This window comes from Dermacentor variabilis, chromosome 5, assembly GCF_050947875.1.
Source record: "Dermacentor variabilis isolate Ectoservices chromosome 5, ASM5094787v1, whole genome shotgun sequence".
NCBI lineage: Eukaryota > Metazoa > Arthropoda > Arachnida > Ixodida > Ixodidae > Dermacentor > Dermacentor variabilis.
In genome coordinates this window covers 160,039,815-160,057,384 of record NC_134572.1, presented here as the reverse complement: position 1 = coordinate 160,057,384, position 17,570 = coordinate 160,039,815, and the positions used below count along the sequence as shown (strand labels likewise).

The 17,570-nt window shown below is 46.1% G+C and overlaps 1 protein-coding gene and 2 non-coding genes across 3 annotated transcripts; all 3 read left to right on the top strand.

The window, feature by feature from the left end:
- Positions 1-4,905: 4,905 nt before the first annotated feature.
- On the top strand, positions 4,906-4,977 carry TRNAT-UGU (transfer RNA threonine (anticodon UGU)). Its single transcript has one exon. It is a non-coding gene; the product is annotated as a tRNA-Thr (tRNA).
- Positions 4,978-11,809: 6,832 nt separating this feature from the next.
- Positions 11,810-11,881, top strand: TRNAT-UGU (transfer RNA threonine (anticodon UGU)). The gene has a single exon. It is a non-coding gene; the product is annotated as a tRNA-Thr (tRNA).
- Positions 11,882-14,909: 3,028 nt separating this feature from the next.
- On the top strand, positions 14,910-15,728 carry LOC142583280 (uncharacterized). Its single transcript, XM_075693685.1, has one exon. It carries the CDS (start codon positions 14,910-14,912, stop codon positions 15,726-15,728), a length of 819 nt encoding a protein of 272 aa, XP_075549800.1.
- Positions 15,729-17,570: the final 1,842 nt, after the last annotated feature.

Below are 17,570 nucleotides of genomic sequence, written 5' to 3'. Positions count from 1 at the left end.
AGGGTATTTCAGAAATACTTTGCCACGAAAAGTAGTTCTATTCGTTCAGCAGAAGCGGAGTTATTAGCAATCAAGCACGGCCTCCGCTGTGTTTCAGTTCCTTCTTGAATGCATTGCACTGCGAAGGCTTCGGCGCAGTGGGGCGTGCCCACAACGCTTCGCCTTCCAAATGTCACCGTGGCGCGCAGTTCAGATATCATTCTGGATGTTAACACAGACGCCACAGTCGCACGACTTCCGCCTTTGGTGCCTACGACGCGCTAAGCATCAGCCAAACGCGGTTGTCCTCAGCGAGCCGCAGTGCGCTTAGCCAGTGGACTCGTGGCGGCACTCCGTGGTAGCCGCGGTATCTACCACAACCCCTCTACCTTCGGAAAAGTAACGCCATCCTTTGAATAAGGCCGCTTGTCTATTTCCTGTATCTCCGATTGGACGATTGCTGTCAGGTGATAGCGCGGACAGCAATTGTCCAGTCGGACTGAGCTTCAACGGCGACTTTCGAAGGCGCGCCACCGTCGACTAGTCTTCGCAAGGAAAAAGTAAAAAAAAAAATGAAGACAATGCAAGCGGTACAGGCACGCCCCATTTTTCTGAAGGTGGAGAGGCTAGTATCTACGCCATGTACCCGACCGCAGAATGACGAAATAAAGCGTCCAATGACGAAGTAAAGCGTCCAGAAGAGAGTGAGGAAAGGGCCGTCTGTTGAAAAGTGAGTGTTTGAGAGAGAGGTGATTTCGCGATGCGCTTGCCAGCTCCACGCACGGCGTACAGAAGCAAAACTTGGCTGAGATGTTCACAACAGCGTATGCGAGCCGCGGACTGTGTTATTTCCCCAAGCCTGAGGAGCGGTTCAGGGCAACACCCTTTAAGGCCTGGCTGTACCCTCTGCCCTGGATCTACGTCACGCAAAAGAGGCCCACATAGAAGTTCCGTGCAGCGTGCTACGAAGCTACGAGCGGCGCACCAGTGTTGAAAGTGAGACGCGGAAGACCGAGTGGGCGTCGACGGCAATTGTCCAGTCGGACTGAGCTTCAACGGCGACTTTCGAAGGCGCGCCACCGTCGACTAGTTTTCGCAAGGAAAAAGTAAAAAAAAAAAATGAAGACAATGCAAGCGGTACAGGCACGCCCCATTTTTCTGAAGGTGGAGAGGCTAGTATCTACGCCATGTACCCGACCGCAGAATGACGAAATAAAGCGTCCAATGACGAAGTAAAGCGTCCAGAAGAGAGTGAGGAAAGGGCCGTCTGTTGAAAAGTGAGTGTTTGAGAGAGAGGTGATTTCGCGATGCGCTTGCCAGCTCCACGCACGGCGTACAGAAGCAAAACTTGGCTGAGATGTTCACAACAGCGTATGCGAGCCGCGGACTGTGTTATTTCCCCAAGCCTGAGGAGCGGTTCAGGGCAACACCCTTTAAGGCCTGGCTGTACCCTCTGCCCTGGATCTACGTCACGCAAAAGAGGCCCACATAGAAGTTCCGTGCAGCGTGCTACGAAGCTACGAGCGGCGCACCAGTGTTGAAAGTGAGACGCGGAAGACCGAGTGGGCGTCGACGGCGATAACAATTCGATTCGTTCCGGGAACCCTGGCGCTCCTTGGATAGCTTCGGGGCGAGAGAAGTCCTGGCATGTTGCAACATGCTTCCGGGCGCACTTTTTTTTTTTTCCTGGATGTGAAGCGTGCATGTTGTCTCTGCGCTTGTTCTGCGATTGTGATTGTGTGGCCGGCAAGCCTTCAATGCCGCGGTATGTGGATTACGTGTTCATGCCAGGATATGCCTAATAAGTGCTCCGTGCTCAATTGCTGAAACAGTTACAAATCGGGGCCGAAAAATTATGCGTTCATGTTTCCGCAAGATAAATGACAAAATATTGGGGTGCCAATGCTAAGGCAAAGAAGAGAAAAGCTGGAATATTGCCGAATAAGGCAGCTGTTTCTTTGTAAATAATTTAACGAATGTTCTGTATCTCCGTAGCTAAACTCATTTGAGGTGTAAATATGTGCACTGCGGTACTGTATGTAATAATGCCCCGAAAGCGAATTTATTCGTTTAGAGCCTAATCTAGACTGGAACAAATACATGTATCCCGAATGTGAAGAAGGGCACACCAGTGAAGTTGTCATGAGATATGTGTTACGGTGCAGTGCTAACATTTTGTTGAATAACTTTTCTGGTCGCATGAACGGCAAACTCTTTGACGCCGACGATCAATCAAGGCGAAGAAGCTACTCTGAAGAAGAGGGTAGCACTGTGACTTTTCAATATAAGTCATGCTCCCTGTCATCATTTACCCGAAATTCGTTCTCAATCTTAAGGCTGAGCCATTCCGTTTTTTATGGACGGGCTTTTTTAATAATGCCGCGCGTAAATAGTTTTGCATAAATAAAATAATCTTGGAGCACCCTTTGTCCTCTGCGGGGCATCTGCTCAACTACGCTTAAAGAAACAATAACTGCGCTCTGGTTAACGTTGCCCATAAGGGGGGCGCGATCCGTTGATTCAAGCCGTATCCCCGAGCACGCCGCCAGCGTCTTCTCCGTGATGCCACTCGCCGAGGGCTCGGGCCTTCTCTTGTCTAGGTGGTGTTGTTCAAGGCACCATTAATTTTGGGATGCCTCAGATGAACACGTGCAATCACAGGTGGACACGAGCATTTCTTATTCGAAGGCGTCAAATTGCCCATTGAGCGAAAAAGCCGGCCTCTGTCATCTGTAGCAGCGAAACGGCATCTAAACTGGCATTGACATTCGCTGCGGCGCCGCGCCACGAGCTTCGCCTTGACTGAGCAGAGCGGAGGAGAGGGAACACCTGCTTCCGCATGTGTTGCGCGAGGGGAGAGGGCATCGCCGTGACGAACGTCACACTCGCTCTCGGCACGATCGCTTCTCGACGGAGCAGAGCCAACGCCTCCTAGATGGCATGCCTGTGCGCTCCGCTTCATGGCGTCATGCTACTTGGACCGAGATCTCCACCGTCATGCCCGCGCGACAGAAGCGGTGACGTCAAAATCACCGCGACTTACTCCAGAGCACCCCCATTAGATTCTATGGCAGTCGGGCAAGGTAGTATGACGTCATGCATCGAAGCGCACAGCTCTCGTGCGTTCTAGGAGGCGTTGGCGTGCAGCACCTGCATCTCCAGCCTACGCCGCCGGTGTGTCTCGTGACAGGTATACCGGGGGATCACACGGAGGCTGAGCGGGCTCACGCCGTAGTCCGAGCCTTCTTGACGAAGGTTGCTTCTTTAGTGATGATTACGAGGTCGAGATGATGGAGAAAAGGAAACACGGGGTTTATTTACATCGGAGAGGCAAACTTATGTACATAGAAAAATCACACTCTTACTGGCTGGAGCACGGACGGAGCCCAGTATATCGTAGCACGTAGAAGCTACATGTCAGCTTTACTACATCGTTCTCGGAGAGCACGTACTGCATCTTTTCTGGGAGAGCGCACCAGAGGATGCGAAAAAAGTCCGCTTAAGTCCACCTTCCCTGGATCCCAAGGGCCAGAGAAACCTGCGGGCACACCATCCTCGGAGTGGTCGTAGTCGCACCCTCGCCTTGAGGGCGAGCGCAATCATTCCGGTACCTTTTTTTATAATTGTGGGATTTTACGTGCCTAAACAGCGACTTGATTATGAGGTGGACGCACGACTGGCCGCTCGAGGCACTTTGCGTGTATTCGCGCGGGCTTCTTTATCACGCTCGGAAAAACACTTTTATGTGGCACGCATTGAGCAACAGATAGAAAGCGGTGTATGGGGAGTTTTTCATGTTGCACTACCATTTCTCATTGACACTTTTCATTTAAATATACTATTCCAGATGATGATTAATTAATTAAGACTAATTATGCACTCAGGCGCAATGCAAAAAATAATATGTGTGTCTCTCCAAGCGATATGAAACAATATTACGTTGGTTGTGTCCAGCTACGTGGCGTTTGTATATTTTTAAATCTTGTTACATGATAGCTGGGACACCATGTACAGGCACGGTGCACGGTAACGGCAAGACAAAGACAATTAGTTTTCCTTCATGAAATACAGACAGCGGAGTCCCCGCTTTCAGTGGTCTTAGTCCAAATTTCTATTCTTTGCCTTAACCAAAAATTTATGTTTAACGCACCATAATTTTTCTTTACTTATTTAGGAACAATTAATTTTATAGTACGTACCTGTAAATACAATGTGTTATCGATGTCCTTGATCCACATACGAAAATAAGCCAGTAAAAAATTTTCGAAATGACAGCCGTTCTACACATCAGCCACTCAACCCCCCCCCCCCTTGCCCTCCCTCTCCCAATAATATTTCTGGAGACGGCACTGAATCCATGAGCTGCAGATGTACATACACTGTAGGACTATTAACTGTGCTATGTTTCAGTGCTTCTATACGCCTAACAAAGAAGGCCACGAACGCCCAGTTGTCACGAAGAAAGTTTAGATTTCTGTCTACCAAAATCCTACTGCATGCGTGTCCCCTGCTTACGCAATAATTATTGCTTAGAAGCAACACGTAGTACGAGAGCCAGAACTGGCTCCCGTACGTACTACGCGGCATCTTACGGCGCCGCACGAAATCGCGGTTAACTACGCGATAATACAGCGTTTGTTTGCTTTTGCCAACGAAGCTAAACAACGGCCGCAAATAGCCACGCAGCCGTCCGTGCGCATTTTACAGAGATGACGCGTGCGTCACAACTCTGACAAATTAGAGCGATAAGGATAAGGGGAATAGCGGGTGCGTTCATTTTTTTTTAAACATACGTAGGACATTAGGCAATATAATAACAAGACCTTGGTGGCGCAACCCCCCGCCTCGTTCCGAAGGAGTCGTTCATAGCATCCCTCCATTCATCCATCCAAAATGACGTCGCTTGTAAGGCGCGCACGCACCGTCGCCGCTATAGCTCAGTGGCAGAGCGCTGGTCTTGTAAACCAGCGGTCGTGAGTTCGATCCTCACTGGCGGCTGTTATTTTTTATATGATTCCGTACGCTGATGAAGCGAACGTCATCTCTGTGCGGGAGCGGCGTTCTACGGAGGAGGAAACGTGATAGAACCGACGTGCGGCGGTAGCAGAGGCAGCGCGTCCGCCGCTGGGTCGTTGCTTCCGAGATGGCGAGGCGAAAGGTACGTTGGCGCAGTCTCGGAGGCCACGGTAGGACATCGCACACGAGATGTGGAAGTTGTGGGTTTAGGTTGAGTGGTATTAATATGATTTTGATGTATATACATTAATGAGTAATCAGAAATTATTGCTCTGAATAACTTTTTATCGAAGTGGAGAAAGACATTTTAACTGAAAATAGGCTATTTAAGAAGTATTTTGTCGCGAAAAGTACTTCAATTTGTTCAGCAGAAGCGGAGTTCTTAGCAATAATAATAATAATAATAATAATAATAATAATAATAATAATAATAATAATAATAATAATAATACCTTTTTTCGTGAAAACAAGTGATACAAAGGGCTAAGGCATTAGGAAAAAAGCTGCTACAAAAAAGCAACTTGTCTGGACCTTATAACCAGAAGATCCAAAAGGCAGCAGAGAGCTAGGAGCGAGAAAAAAAAAGAAAAGAAATAAAGGAAAGAGGAAGAACGAAAAGAGGGAAATGAAAGAAAGAGTAAGGGCACATAGCACATATATCTCATTTAAACAAATTTGCTTCGCACATCAAACAGCTCGGGAAATACAAACCCCCAATATGGATATGTAGATACACACAACTCTTAAAGAATGAAGATTAGGTATATGGTCTAACCCAATTCTTGGGGCGATAGAAATTATACAGTTCTCTGCCAGAACAAGTAGGTACATCGATGGACGCAGATCTGAGATTATTCAGCAGAGCTGGGATAGTGTAACAAATCATCTGGTCACCATAAGTTGAACGCACATGCGGCACATTTCAGTATTCCGGGGACATGGGATGTTGTGCTCTAATCTAGGCAGAGATGAAACAAGACTTAAGTTCTGTTTGGTTTCTTTTAGGTATCCAATAGCAGGGCGGTAGTTAAACATATCACTGAATTTAATTACGCGAAGTTATTGAATAGGGGCTCAGATAGGGAGTCAAAGGGCATATCACTAATTACGCGAACAATTTTCTTTTATATTACAAGCTATATTTTCTTTTATATTACAAGTTAATATTTGTGACAGATGTGGTGCCTGAAATAAGGTAGCAATAATGAAGGTGGCACGCGAACAAAGCATTATAAATAAACATTTTAATCTTCCAAGGCATATAGCGAAGAGAGAAAACGCGTCTAGTAATTTGGAAGACTTTGTCTGCAAGGAAATCAATGTGATCGCTCCAGCTCATATTTTCATCGAAAAAGACCCCGAGTGTTTTCGCAGAAGGGACGAGTTCAATTTTGGAAGGCCCTATATACCACATCCCTACAAAGACAGATATTCTTCACATGAAATAAAACTGCCCTTGTTTTATCAGCGTTAATCTTGAGACCATTTTCTAGAGACCATAAATATATATTTTTGCCGAACAAGGGCTAGCCACTGATACTAGATCCGGAGCATTATTGGACGAAAACAGGACAGTAGTGTTGTCGGCATAGATTATGAATCCGGCATCGGGATCGATATTAACGATATCATTGACGTAAAGATTAAACAGAAGAGGCCCAAGGACACTGCGCTGGGGAACACCTGCCGTAACACAAGAAATTTTGGATGATATGATGTTAATGAACACATATTGGCACTGTGCTGCAAGTTCGACTGAAATAATTTTAAGGCGACATCGCGGATACCGTAGTCAGTAAGTTTGTTTAATAATAGTTCATGACCGATGGAGTCGAATGACTTACTGAAGTCAATAAATACCCCTAAAGTAAGCTGGCGGTCCTCAAAATTTTGTAAAATATATTGTCACCTGGTAGTGACCTTAAAGAACACAGTAGCAATATTGTGAAAGACAAAACTAGCTTTTTATTGGGCGAACCTGTGTCCACAAAAACAGGCTACACTTAAAGCAGAACGATAGCGGCGAACACAGTCGGCGATCGTCGAAAATCTGATAAGCGGGTCAAGCGCGTCGATTTTATACATCAGTCATCGAAGGTTCCAGAGTGATCCCTGGGACTCACGTGTCTTCCACAAAGTTCTACACTATTCGCGTCGCGCATACAAACAATCAGATTACACAAGGTTCGGTGACAGACATCGGATGGAACCATCGATAGCATACCAAAAACTTCCGATACATGCAGGCGCGTCCTGCGCTGTGCGATAACATTTGTTAGGCGGTGAAACGTGGTCGCCCGATAATGAGAAGCAAGTACACGTGTCAATATTCTTTCTGCTGAAGAAGTGCGAGTCGATCTGTGTTTGCGAAAGGCATATTGCGAGTCAGTGAGGATGTTTTTAGTTTCAAGGAAGTTGGATACACGGCTAAAAATTATTTTTTCTAAAGCTCTCGAAAAGATCGGGAGTATAGATATTGGCGTGTAGTTGAACATCGCTGTTCTATCACCTTTCTTGAATAAAGCTAAGACTTTTGCAGTTAACTTTTTACGTGGAAAGACACCACTAGCGATTGATAGGTTATAAATATGCGTTAACACTGGGACAATTACATCGAGAACATATTTAACAGGTTTCATCTGCAAGTTATCGATATCGCACGTGCTACTGTCTTTCAAAATTGAAAAAAATGCAGATAAGTTCACCTTCATCAGTCGGCCGGAGAAAAACTTTGTCATGAGGCGCGCCTTTAATATGACGGCAAGCACTGCTATTAGAGGGTGACATACTAATGTTGGTGGAATAATCATTGAAAACATCAGGTAAAATTTCAACGCTAATATCAACCCCGTCTTTCTTAATAATAACAGAAACTGGGGCGTCAGGTGAATGGCCAAGTAGCGAATTGACCTTCTTCCACACTTTCCTAGTATCGCTCGAACAGGACTCTAAATATTCATTATTATAACGAATCTTAGCAAATATCAGCGGCTTATTAAGTTTATTACGGTATTTGTTAAACGCGTTTAGATCTGACATGTCACGGGACACGATAAACTTGTTATACAGCCTATTTTTTTCCTTTGATTTCTGCGAAACAGTTCTGCCGTGATCCACGGTTTTCTTATCCTAGAGGATTGCCTTGGTTTAGTGCGAGTAGGGAAATGCCGGTCGTAGAGCACACAAAAAATGCCCAAGAATGTTTCATACGCGAAGTTAGCACAGTTTGACTGAAAAAAATGAACTCCAGTGAATATGTCGCTGTTCATCACAAGATTTCTCCATTCGCAATGGGGTAATTAGCCGGGTGGAAAATTCACAGGGGGAAGATCTTTTAATTTTACGGTTTACAGTGAAAACAATTGGCATGTGATCACACAAAACGAAAGGACAGACACCAGCTCTTGCATTGCACTCAGGGAAATTGGTAATAAATAAATCAATGCAGGTGGCTGTGTGGCCGGTCACTCTTGTCGGCACCGAGATAACATTTGAAAAGCCGTAAGAATGTAATAAGAACTTAAAGTCACGACCCAAGGGGGCTAATGCAAGTAGGCCAATGTTACAGCCGCCACCTCAAATAACTTCATAGTGATTATTAGAGATACAAGTAAAGAAGTTTTCAAGGAACATCAAACACCACCTCTGCTGTGCTCCCATTCTTTGTCGAATTCATTGCACTGCGAAGGCTACGGCGCAATGGGGCGTGCCCACAACGCTTCGCCTTCTAAATGTCACCGTGACGCGCAGTTCAAATCTCATTTTGGACGTTAATTCCGACTACATCAGCCAAACGCGGTTATCCTCAGCGAGCCGCAGTGCGCTTGGCCGGTTGACTCGTGCTGGCACCCCGCTGCGGCCGCGGTATCTACTACAGCCTTTCTACCTTCGGAAAAGTACGGCCATCCTTTTAAACAAAGCCACTTCTCTCTTTCTTGTATCTCTGATTGGACTATTGCTGTCTAGTGACAGCGCGGACAGCAATTGTCCAGTCGGATTGAGCTTCAACGGGGACTTTCGAGAGGGCGCTACCGTCGAATTGATTTCGCAAGCAAAAAGTAAAAAAGAAGAAAAACACACAAAGAAACACGCGGTACAGGAGAGGAGACGGCGAAGGAGAAAGGAGATGGCGGTACTTTTCTGCAGGTAGAGAGGCGAGCCTCTCTAGTACCTATAGTATAGTATAGTATACAGTACATATGTATATAGTATATATATATATATATATATATATATACATATAGTATCTAAGCCATGGAGCCGACCGCTTAATGACGAAATAAAGCGTCCAGAAGAAAGGGAGGACAAGGCCTTCTGTTGAAAAGTGGGTGTTTGAGAGAGAGGCGATGAGCTTGCGAGCTCCACGCATGGCGTACAGGAGTAAAACTTGGCTGAGATGTTCACAACAGTGTATGCGAGCCGCGGACTGTGTTATTTCACCAAGACCGAGGAGAGTTCAGGGCCCCTTTGATATTGGGATCCCTCACATGAACACGTGAAAACACAGGTGGACACGAGCATTCTTTATTCGAAGGCGTCCGTCAAATTGCCCATTGAGCGAATAAGCCGGCCTCTGTCATCTGTAGCAGAGAAACGGCACCTAAACTGGCATTGCCATTGGCTGCGGCGCCACGCCACGAGCTTCGCCTTGACTGAGCAGAGTGGAGGAGAGGGAACAGCTGCTTCCTCGCGCCAGGCGTTGCGCGAGGGGAGAGGGCATCGCCGTGACGTCATGTCACACTCGCTCTCGGCACGAGCGCTCCTCGACGGAGCGAAGCCAACGCCTCCTAGATGACATGGCTGTGCACTGCTACGTCATGCTACTTGGACCGATATTTCCACCGTCATGCCCGCATGACGGCAGCGGTGACGTCAAAATCACCGCGACTTACTCCAGGGCGCCCCCATTAGATTCTATGGCAGTCGGGCAAGGTAGCATGACGTCATGCATCGAAGCGCATAGCTCTTGTGCGTTTTAGGAGGCGTTGGCATGCAGAGCGGACGAAATAGAGGCATTAGGACGAAAGGGCACACCTGCATATCCAGCCTACGCCGCCGGTGTGTCTCGTGACAGGTATACCTGGCCTATCCTACCGGGGCATCACACGGAGGCTGAGCGGGCTCACGCCGTACTCCGAGCCTTCTCGACGAAGGTTGCTTCTTTAGTGATGATTACGAGGTCGAGAGGATTGAGAAACGGAAACACGTTGGTTTATATTTTCTTTACATCGGAGAGGCCAACTTATTTACATAGAAATGTCACACTATTACTGGCCGGAGCACGGACGGAGCCCAGTACGTCGTAGCGCGCGCAGAAACTACATGTCAGCTTTACTACATCGTTCTCGGAGAGCACGTACTGCATCTTTTCTGGGAGAGCGCACCAGAGGATGCGAAAAAAGTCCGCTTAAGTCCACCTTCCCTGGATCCCAAGGGCCAGAGAAACCTGCGGGCACACCATCCTCGAAGTGGTCGTAGTCGCACCATCGCCTTGAGGGCGCGCGCAATTATTCCGGCTCCTTTGTTAATAATTGTGGGATTTTACGTGCCTATAAACAGCGACCTGATTATGAGGCCGCCGCACGACTGGCCGCTCGAGGCACCTTGCGTGTATTCGCGGGCTTCCTTATCACGCTCGGAAAAACACTCTTATGTGGCACGCATTGAGCAACAGAAAGCGGGAGTTTTTCAGGTTGCTCTACAATTTTCTCATTGACAATTTTCATCTAATTATACAAATAAGTGATGATTAATTAATTAATACTAATTATGCACTCAGGCGAAATGCAAAAGGTAATCTGAGTGTCTATCCAAGCGATGTGAGACAATATTACCTTCGTTGTGTCCAGCTACCTGGCGTTTGCATATTTTTAAATCTGGTTGCATGACAGCTGGGATACCCTGTACAGGCACGGTGCACGGTAACGGCAAGACAAAGGCAGTTAGTTTTCCTGCATGAAATACAGACTGCAGAGTCCCCGGCTTCATTGGTGTTATAGTCCAAATTTCTATTCTTTGCCTTAACCGGAAATTTAACACACCACCTTTTTTTTACTTATTTAGGCACAACCAACTTTAATATACCCTGTAATTATTAAGTGTTATCCATGTGCTTGATCCACACACGAAAACAACCAGTATAATTTTTTCGAATTGACAGCGGTTGTACACATCAGCCATTCACCCCCCCCCTTCCCCTTACCCTCCAATAACATTTCTGGAGACGCCACTGAATATATGAGCTAGCTACAGATGTACATACACTGTAGAACTATTAACTGGGCTATGTTTCAGTGCTCCTATACACCTAACAAAGAAGGCCACGAACGCCCAGTTGTCGCGAAGAAAGTTTAGATTTCTGTCTACCAAAATCCTACTGCATGCGTGTCCCCTGTTTACGCAATAATTATTGCTTAGAAGCAACACGTATTACTAGAGCCAGAACTGGCTCTCGTACGTAATACGTGACATCTTACAGCGCCGCACAAAATCGCGGTTAACTACGCGTTAATACAGCGTTTGTTCGCTTTTGCCAACGAAGCTAAACAACGGCCGCAAATGCCACGCAGCCGTACTTGCGCATTTTACAGAGATGACGCGTGCGTCACAACTCTGACAAATTAGAGCGATAAGGATAGCGGGAACAGCGTGTGCCTTCCTCTTTTTTTCCTTTTTTAATACATACGTAGGACATCATTAGGCAATATAACAAGACCTTGGTGGCGCAACCCCCTGCCTCGTTTCGAAGGAGACGTTCATATATCATCCCTCCATCCATCCATCCGGAATGACGTCGCTCGTAAGGCGCGCCGTCGCCGCTATAGCTCAGTGGCAGAGCGCTGGTCTTGTAAACCAGCGGTCGTGAGTTCGATCCTCACTGGCGGCTGTTATTTTTTATATGATTCCGTACGCTGATGAAACGAACGTTATCTCTGTGCGAGAGCGGCGTGCTACGGAGGAGGAAACGTGATAGAACCGACGTGCAGCCACTGTAGTGCAGCAGTAGCAGAGGCGGCGCGTCCGCCGCTTTGAGAGAGGGTCGTTGCCTCCGAGATGGCGACGCGAAAGGTACGTTGGCGCAGTCTCGGAGGCCACGGTAGGACATCGCACACGAGATGTGGAAGTTGTGGGTTTAGGTTGAGTGGTATTAATATGATTTTAATGTATATACATTAATGAGTAATCAGAACTTATTGCTCCGAATCACTTTTTATCGAAGTGGAGAAAGACATTTTAAGTGAAAATAGGCTATTTAAGAAATATTTTGTCGCGAAAGGTACTTCAATTCGTTCAGCAGTAGCGGAGTTATTAGCAATAATAATAATAATAATAATAATAATAATAATAATAATAATAATAATAATAATAATAATAATAATAATAATAATAATAATAATAATAATAATAATACCTTTTTTCATGAATACAAGTGGTACAAAGGGCCAAGGCATTAGGAAAAAAGCTGCTACAAAAAAGCAACTTGACTGATCCTAATAACGAGAAGGTCCAAAAGGCAGCAGAGAGCTAGGAGCGAGGAAAAAAAGAAAAGAAATAAAGGAAAGAGGGAGAACGAAAAGAGAGAAATGAAAGAAAGAGTAAGGGCACATAGCATGCACATATATCTCATTTAAACAAATTTGCTTCGCACATCAAACAGCTCGGGAAAAACAAACAATATGGATATGTAGATACACACAACTCTTAAAAAATGAAGATTAGGTATATGGTCAAACCCAATTCTTGGGGCAATAGAAATCATACAGTTCTCAGCCAGAACAAGTAGGTACATCGATGGAAGCAGATCTGAGATTATTCAGCAAAGTTGGGATAGTGTAACAAATCATCTGGTTACCATAAGTTGAACGCACATGCGGCACATGTCAGTATTCCGGGGACATCGGATGTTGTGCTCTAATCTAGGCAAGGATGAAGCAAGGCTTAAGTTCTGTTTGGTTTCTTTTAGGTATCCAATAGCAGGGCGGTAGTTAAACATATTACTGACTTTAATTACGCGAAGTTTTTAAATAGGTGCTCTGATAGGGAGTCACAGGGCATATCACTAATTACGCGAACAATTTTCTTTTATATTACAAGCTATATTTTCTTTTATATTACAAGTTAATATTTGTGACAGATGTGGTGCCTGAAATGAGGTAGCAATAATGAAGGTGGCACGCGAACAAAGCATTATAAATTAACATTTTAATCTTCCAAGGCATATAGCGAAGAGAGAAAACGCGTCCAGTAATTTGGAAGACTTTGTCTGCAAGAAAATCAATGTGATCGCTCCAGCTAATATTTTCATCAAGACAGACCCCGAGTGTTTTCGCAGAAGGGACGAGTTGAATTTTAGAAGGCCCTATATACCACATCCCTACAAAGACAGGTATTCTTATTCTTCACATGAAATAAAACTGCCCTTATTTTATCAGCGTCAAGGGGAGATGCGGGTCAAAAAACGCGGCGTTTTTCGAAAATCATCGATTTCTTGTTTTCACTTGTTTTTTCAAGTTTAATATCTCTACTTTTATGATAATGAAAATTAAGGCTGAATTTAAACTAGAAATGGGTTAAAATTGCGTTTAAAGAGCACAAGGTGGGTGTTAAAAGTCCGAAAGTATGCCGTCTTCGAGTGTTTCGCGGCCGAAAACGCGCGGCCGCACGCCATTTCGGATCGCATGAGGAGATCGGCCAGGCCGCATTCTCCCAGTAACCATGGTTGCCCGGGCTGCTACGACGCAAGAAATAATAAAAAAATGCCTGCGTTAGCCGCGCTTTTCGAAAGCGGTGACTGGTTTTTAAATCACGTGGTACGAAACTGGGATCGCCATTGGTCGTTGTGCTCCTGCGTGTGGCGAAGCCTACTTGCAGGGTCCCTGTCTCGTCGAGCCTCGCCGCTGAACAACGGGCCTTTCGCATTTTTATCTTCGTTATGGATGAAGAAAGCCAAAGCAAGCGTAATCATCGGCCAGTGAAGTATCGCTCCTTGCACAAATTTAGAGGACGCCGGCGCAAATTGAAGCCGAAGACTCGCCCAACGGCAAGTGCAGCGATGGCCGCGAGGCCTAGCGACAGCGACGCCGCTTGCTCCGGCGAGTTCGACGCGGCATTGGAGTACGTCAGTGCCTCTCAAAAAAAAGATCGGACTTTTCGACGACGAAGAAAGTGCGCGAGACGGTGAGTCGTGTATGATCACTGATCTAACCGCATTGATCATCCTCGTGAATGGTGCGGTTTGTCCAACGTGTCACCGTTCGGAAATGTGCGTACGGGAACCGGCCGACAAGCACAAAGGACTTGCGTCGTTTCTAGAACTACGCTGCGGGAACAGTGCGTGCCCCGAAAGCATTCTTTCAGCAACGTACACATCACGGCGTGTTTCTCCGGGCGGGGAGGCCAGCACGAATGCTGCAGGCGACGGACCGCGCGCAACCAGAGCCTACGACAGCGGTAGCGCACGCGATAGCTTCGCTGTCAATGTGAAAGCTGTTGTGGCCGCGCGCTCTGTAGGAATTGGCTACGAGCAGTTAGTCAGATTTTCTGCAGTTGTCGGCTTGCAAAAGCCAATGCATCATAAATCTTTTGCTGCCGTCAGCCGGAAAGTTCATGACGCGGCAATGAATGCTATCGCCGAAAATCTTGCGCGAGCCAGGCAATTCACAGCGAGTGACGCGGGCGGGAATGAAATTGCCGTCATGTATGACGGTACGTGGCACAAACGAGGCCATAAGAGCCACAATGGTATTGGGACTGTTGTGTCCCTTGACACTGGACTTTGTTTGGACTTTGAAGTCCTTTCCAACTTTTGCCTAGCCTGCAGTCGGCATAAGGTCCTGCCAGATGAAGAAGAGGAAATCTGGCAAGCATTTCATGGCCCAGTGTGTGAGCAAAATGCTCATTGTTCATCTCATGCAATGGAAGCAGAAGCCGCTGTACGGATATGGCAAAGGAGCCAGACCTACGACACACCACTGCACTTCAAGAAATTCCTGAGCGATGGAGACTCCAAAGCCTACACCGCAGTTGTAGAGGCAGATGTCTATGGTGGTGCTGTAAATATAGAAAAGGAAGACTGTACCAATCACGTGGCGAAGCGCCTGGGAACTGTTCTTCGCAAGCTAAAGGAGCCATTGCCAAGAGGGGAGAAGCTAAAGGATCCAGTGATTCAGAAGCTGCAAACCTATTACCAGGTTGCCATCACAAGCAACAGGGGCAGTGTAAAAGGAATGCACCAGGCGATTTGGGCCTCATATTTTCATTCCTGCTCCTCGGATGGTGCGAGCAGCCACAAGTACTGCCCAGATGAAGCAGCATCCTGGTGCAAGCACAGGCGTGCTGAAGCCTTGGGTGAACCTGCACCGACCCACACACCCTTGCTCACGAAGGCCCAAGGGAAGGCAATACTCCCTATTTATGAAAGGCTAACTGATGAAAGGCTGCTGACCCGTTGTGTTCAGGGCAAAACCCAGAATGCGGCAGAGTCGCTAAATAGCAAAATATGGCTTCTCTGTCCGAAGACTCGATTTGCCTCGAGGTTTGTCGTGGAGATGGCCACTGCCTTGGCAGTTCTTTGGTTCAATCGAGGGCACTCCAGCTTTGAACGTGTACTGGTAGAGCTGGGTGTGCTTCCACCTCAAGAACTAATTGTGCTTGGCACATCACGTGACAGCACACGCCAAAAAAAATGTCTGCCAAGCAAACTGCTGAATCAAAAGCACATCGGCGGATGCTGACAAAGAAGGCCCATGTCGAGGACTCTGCTCGGAAGCGCCGTGAGGGAGAAACTTATGGTGCGGGCTCATTTTAGTGGCAGTGGCTGCTTAGAGGACAATTTTCCTCTTTTGTGTGCGAGTTTTATCTCATTTCAAGTCTTTTTTTGGAAATAAACCTTCAAGTTTAACTTTAAAATTCGTTTTTCTCAAAATGCAATTTTTGGCAACTTTTTGACTGTGCCCATCGTGTTTTAGACACTTCTGGTGCTCGGATCTGGATGAAATTTTGACCACATTTTCTTCAAGGTGTGGGGAGTGCAGTTATCTCATTTAAACTTCAATATTGTATATATATATTATGCCAATTTCATGTGAACACTCACTGGTATCTGGGTAATATGGACTTTCTGGGTTCCAATTTTTCTCGTGTATTCAAATCTTTTATATGAACTTCCTACTTAGTTTTCCGCATTCTACAATCCAAGTGGAGGAAAATGAACCATCAGTGGTCCTTAATTATAGAAGTTTAATTATGGAAAAACGGCGGGCAGAAAGGCCTATATTTTACACTGTGCCATGGTACAGAACAAGAACTATACAACTTGCAATAAAACTAATTACATATTTGAAATCAGCATTAAGAACTCTACAAACATGCAGAGCTTCATTCCTCTAGGGTGTATATTAAAGAAAAAGTGTCTTCGAGTAACATCTCCCCTTAATCTTGAGACCATCTTCTAGAGACCATAAATATATATTTTTTCCGAACAAGGGCTAGCCACTGATACTAGCTGCGGAGCATCTTTGGACGAAAACAGGACAGTAGTGTTGTCGGCATAGATTATGAATCCGGCATCGGGATCGATATTAACGATATCATTGACGTAAAGATTAAACAGAAGAGGCCCAAGGACACTGCGCTGGGGAACACCTGCCGTAACACAAGAAGTTTTGGATGATATGATGGTAACGAACACATATTGGCAATGTGCTGCAAGTTCGACTGAAATAATTTTAAGGCGACATCGCGGATACCGTAGTCGGTAAGTTTGTTTAATAATAGTTCATGACTGATGGAGTCGAATGCCTTACTAAAGGCAATAAACAACCCTAAAGTAAGCTGGCGGTCCTCGAAATTTTGTAAAATATATTGTCACGTGGTAGTGACCTTAAAGAACACAATAGCAATAATGTGAAAGGCAAAACTAGCTTTTTATTGGGCGAACGCGTGTCCACGAAAACAGGCTACACTTAAAGCACACTACGATAGCGGCGAACACAGTCGGCGATCGTCGAAAATCTGATAAGCGGGTCAAGCGCGTCGATTTTATACATCATTCATCGAAGGTTCCAGAGTGATCGCTGGGACCCGCGTGTCTTCCACAAAGTTCTACACTATTCGCGTCGCGCATACAAACAATCAGATTACACAAGGTTTGGTGACAGACATCGGATGGAACCATCGATAACATTCCAGAAACGTCCGATACATGCAGGCGCGTCCTGCGCTGCGCGATAACATTTGTTAGGCGGTGGAATGTGGACACCAGATAAAGTTAAGCAAGTACACGTGTCAATACCCCCCTTTTAGAAAGCATAGAGCCGATGCTGCAAACAAAGAAAGTGTAAAAGAAAAACACCCGTAGCAAAGAAACAAGAAAATAAGGAAGTTCGTCAGCGTGCGTAAAAGGGTTTAAGACGCACCACATGGACCACTTCAGATCGTGCGCGGCGCCGCTGTGAATGCGAAATGCCGTCCGGCATGACCTCATGTCCCAGTTTGCCAATACGTCGGATGACCTTGTAGGGTCCGAAATAGCGTCGCAATAATTTCTGACTGAGCCCTCGTCGACGTATCGGGGT